We start from the raw sequence: 3,411 nt of genomic DNA, 5'->3' as shown, positions 1-3,411 counted from the left end.
TCGATCAACCCTAGTGGCTCATTATCCCACTTTGATTATAATCACAAAGATATATAGCTAGCTAGCCACGTAAAGAATATGCGACATTTATCTGAGAGTACTTCTATGACTATATGAGGTCGAGACAAAGTAGAAGCAGAAGATCGATATAGAAGATGTGATGGGCGAGCTATAGTGAGTGATGTGTTTTGTTTTTTCTCTTTTGTTTTGTTTTTAAGAGGGATCAGTCAATTCAGGCTCCTAGAAGCTTGCTGACCAGACCCAGCATTCCATCAGGACTGAGTTGCCATCAAGCACATTAATATGAGTAATCGTTTTCCATATTGAACTACACCGAAAATTTGAAGTACTTGCTAGACTACTTCTAGATCCCAAGCATGTATATATGACTCGTAGTTCACAGTATTGAGTAATCCCATCCAAACTGTATTTTGAACTATTCAATCCACGATTGGTACAATGGTACGTACTTGACGATACTAATCCCAAAAGCATTGTATATTATTGTATAAATTGTTTATATTATTATAGCACACTCAAAATACCAATTATTCCATACAAACCCAAGAACTAAATATAGTGATCAATCGTGTACCAATACTATGTAAAATCTGTATTTTTTTTGTACAGTATTTGTAACTGTGAAAAAAGGGTAAACAAACCCTCAGTATCAATCTCTATCTAAACTATGATCAAATTAAGTGTTGGTATGATCGACTTGAATCAAAAGGGCCTCTTGAGCTCCTTAAAATCCATGGAGTCAATGCACTCCAACCTAGCCCTATAAAGATTCAACAACTTCAGTAACTCGGTTGTCTTCTCTTTGGTCCTCTCCGCACACCCAACTTGCAACAGCAACAACAGCTTCTGAAAAGCTCCAACTTGAAGCACCTCTAGAGCAAGACCTCCCTCGTCGTCTTCCCTCTGGTCCTTCTTGCAAAGCTTCCATAGAATCGACACCGCAAACTCGGTAGCTAAATCCGAAACCCTAAGCATCTTCTTAACCACGACCGGCATAGTTAGGGCATTGTCTCGGGCCTCTTCCCTCCCTTGCTTGCTTCCACAAATCGCATCGAGAACCCCCAATGCCTTTTCGCAAATGCTCCTCTCGGCATCCACAACTAATTCCGATAGCATGGACACCAATCCCATTTGCACTAATCTTTCCTTGACGTTGGAACTAGACGATGATGTGGAGTTAAGCATGTGGTAAATGATGACCAATGAGGCTTTAGTAGAAGTAGGGCAAATTGGCTCCTTGATCAGCTTCACTAGGGCTTCCAAAGCTCCGTCAATCTCTTCCAAAGCACTAGTCTTTTGCTTATCAAATGAAAGAGCCTCTTTTAGAACCAAGACTGCGTTCCTTCTCTGTGACAAATCTCCACCGTCCAAAAACCTCACCATGCCATGCAACGAATCTGTGGATCCAAGATATACGTTGGCCTCGGCATCAAGCGGGAAAATCAAAGTCAAAGCAGACAAGATCTCCTCCAAAACGCCGACGTTTTCATGAAAACCACCCGCCGTTGAAAAAGCACCAAACGCCGCCGCTAAAGCACTCGCCGCTCCGTTAGCGACAATACACCGCTTGTTGCGCGCGCTTTCTCTAGTCAAAGCCTTGACCTTCTTCACCAGTTCTCTGCAGCCGGCTTGGTCCTTCTTTTCCGCTGCCGACGTAACCCTAGAGAGAATCTCGGCGACTTCCACAGAACTCACCGGGATCCGAGGCGTGGGGATACGCTCAACCCCAAAGGACTTCTTCTCCACGCACCAGTCTTGTATCATTTTCCTGATGGTGTGATTCGGAATCGGCTCGAGAGTTGTGAGGACCTGGTTAGTAGTTGGGCACGTCACGTTTCCGGCCTCGATCCATTTCTCAATGCTCAGCCGATCGTATGTGATCCCGGTAGACAACGTGACGGGATCTGTCATCAATTCCAACGAGATCGGGCACCGGAAGTGGCTCGGTATCGTCAGCTCAATGTCCCCGCCGGCCTCGACATGCCGTGAATGTTTCGAGGAGTGACGGCCGGGCCTCAGCCTTCTCCATGACAAAGTCATATTAGTCGATCTGATCTAGATGAAGTTCAATGCAGAACAACGAAAGTTGGAGGCTTGTGTTAATGTGTTTGTGTTTGTGTTTGTTTTGAGTTGAATGAGATAGAAATGAGGGTTGGTTGGGTTATATATATAGAGTTGGTTGAACGTTTACAATACATACGCGGCTGAAGTTTGAAAAAATATGGGGACAAGTATTTACTACTAATAAGAAAATAGAGGAAAGAAGGGATAGAGGGGGGTGATGGGTTTCGAATATTTGACCGTTGAATGTTTGAAATGGTAAACGAACACCGTCAAAGCTAGTGGGGAGTAGTACGTACTGGATTGGAATTGATCAAAAAATCAAAGGTTGGACCCCGAAAGCCGTCAACGAAAGGAAAGGTCGGTGGGCTGACCGACTCTTTGGGTAGCCTAGAGCCCTAGAGTGCGTGGAGGGTAATGTTATTATAATTAGGGTTTTGAACTACCACTCTCAGCAAACGACGTCGTAAGGGTGGTGGTACGCGTAGGATGTGCGTGCTGGAAAGGGTATTAGAATTTTGTGAATATGAATGGTGGAAGGAATGAACCCGGCATCATCAGTATGCATGAATATTATGAAATACGTACTGAAATAGACCTTGAAAACTTCCTCACACGTAAATTCTTGGCCACCTCCACGACTATACAGAGGGTTCGTCAAGACAATGTATTTTGATCGAAATTACGTAGACTTGGCATATGTAAATTTGTTTGATGATGAGGAGGATAGTGTAAGTTTTCAATTTCCACATACTATGTTGAATTTGAATCGACATTGGAATAACTTAGAATCAGTGGCGGAGCTTTGATCAGGCCTGAAGGGGTCTGAACCCCCCTGGGTTTTGCAAAGTTTGAAGTTTAGGTGCTTAATTAGCTAATCATCATTAAAATCTGTTTAATTATATTATTAAACCCCCTTTAAATTTTCTACCTATCAATTAATCTTGAATGACAAATCAATTATATTAAGAAATGTATCTATAAAATTGATTGGTATTTATGTCTTACCAATCGAAATTGTTAAGATAATTGATTTCTTTTAATTAGTAAACATGAAAATTAATGAATTTACCAAAAATAAAAAATGTGAAGTATTAAGTGATGCGTAAATTACTACTTTCTTCATTCGTACACTTTTAACATTGCACGAGTTTATGAGATGTATAAAATAAAATTTTGCTTCATTTAAAGATGATCAAATTAAACATCGAGTCATGTAACTTTTTACAAAGTTTTAATACACACTTATGTTATAATGTTTGGACCCCACTAAGGTTCAAATCCTAGCTCCGTGCTCTGAGCGAACCCTAGGGAGAGAGAGAGAGAGAG

General features: G+C 41.5%; 1 protein-coding gene across 1 annotated transcript; it reads right to left on the bottom strand.

Moving 5' to 3' along the window:
- Positions 1 to 503: 503 nt before the first annotated feature.
- On the bottom strand, positions 504 to 2,162 carry LOC101312243 (U-box domain-containing protein 21-like). Its single transcript, XM_004297362.1, has one exon. It carries the CDS (start codon positions 2,059 to 2,061, stop codon positions 724 to 726), a length of 1,338 nt encoding a protein of 445 aa, XP_004297410.1. The 5' UTR covers positions 2,062 to 2,162; the 3' UTR covers positions 504 to 723.
- Between the last annotated feature and the right edge of the window lie 1,249 nt (positions 2,163 to 3,411).

Source organism: Fragaria vesca, linkage group LG4 (genome assembly GCF_000184155.1).
Source record: "Fragaria vesca subsp. vesca linkage group LG4, FraVesHawaii_1.0, whole genome shotgun sequence".
NCBI lineage: Eukaryota > Viridiplantae > Streptophyta > Magnoliopsida > Rosales > Rosaceae > Fragaria > Fragaria vesca.
This window is presented reverse-complemented; position numbering and strand designations above follow the sequence as displayed.

What these genes read in the sequence shown, in the direction of transcription:
- LOC101312243 (XM_004297362.1), bottom strand. Translation starts at nt 2,061, where the DNA reads ATGACTTTGTCATGGAGAAGGCTGAGGCCCGGCCGTCACTCCTCGAAA.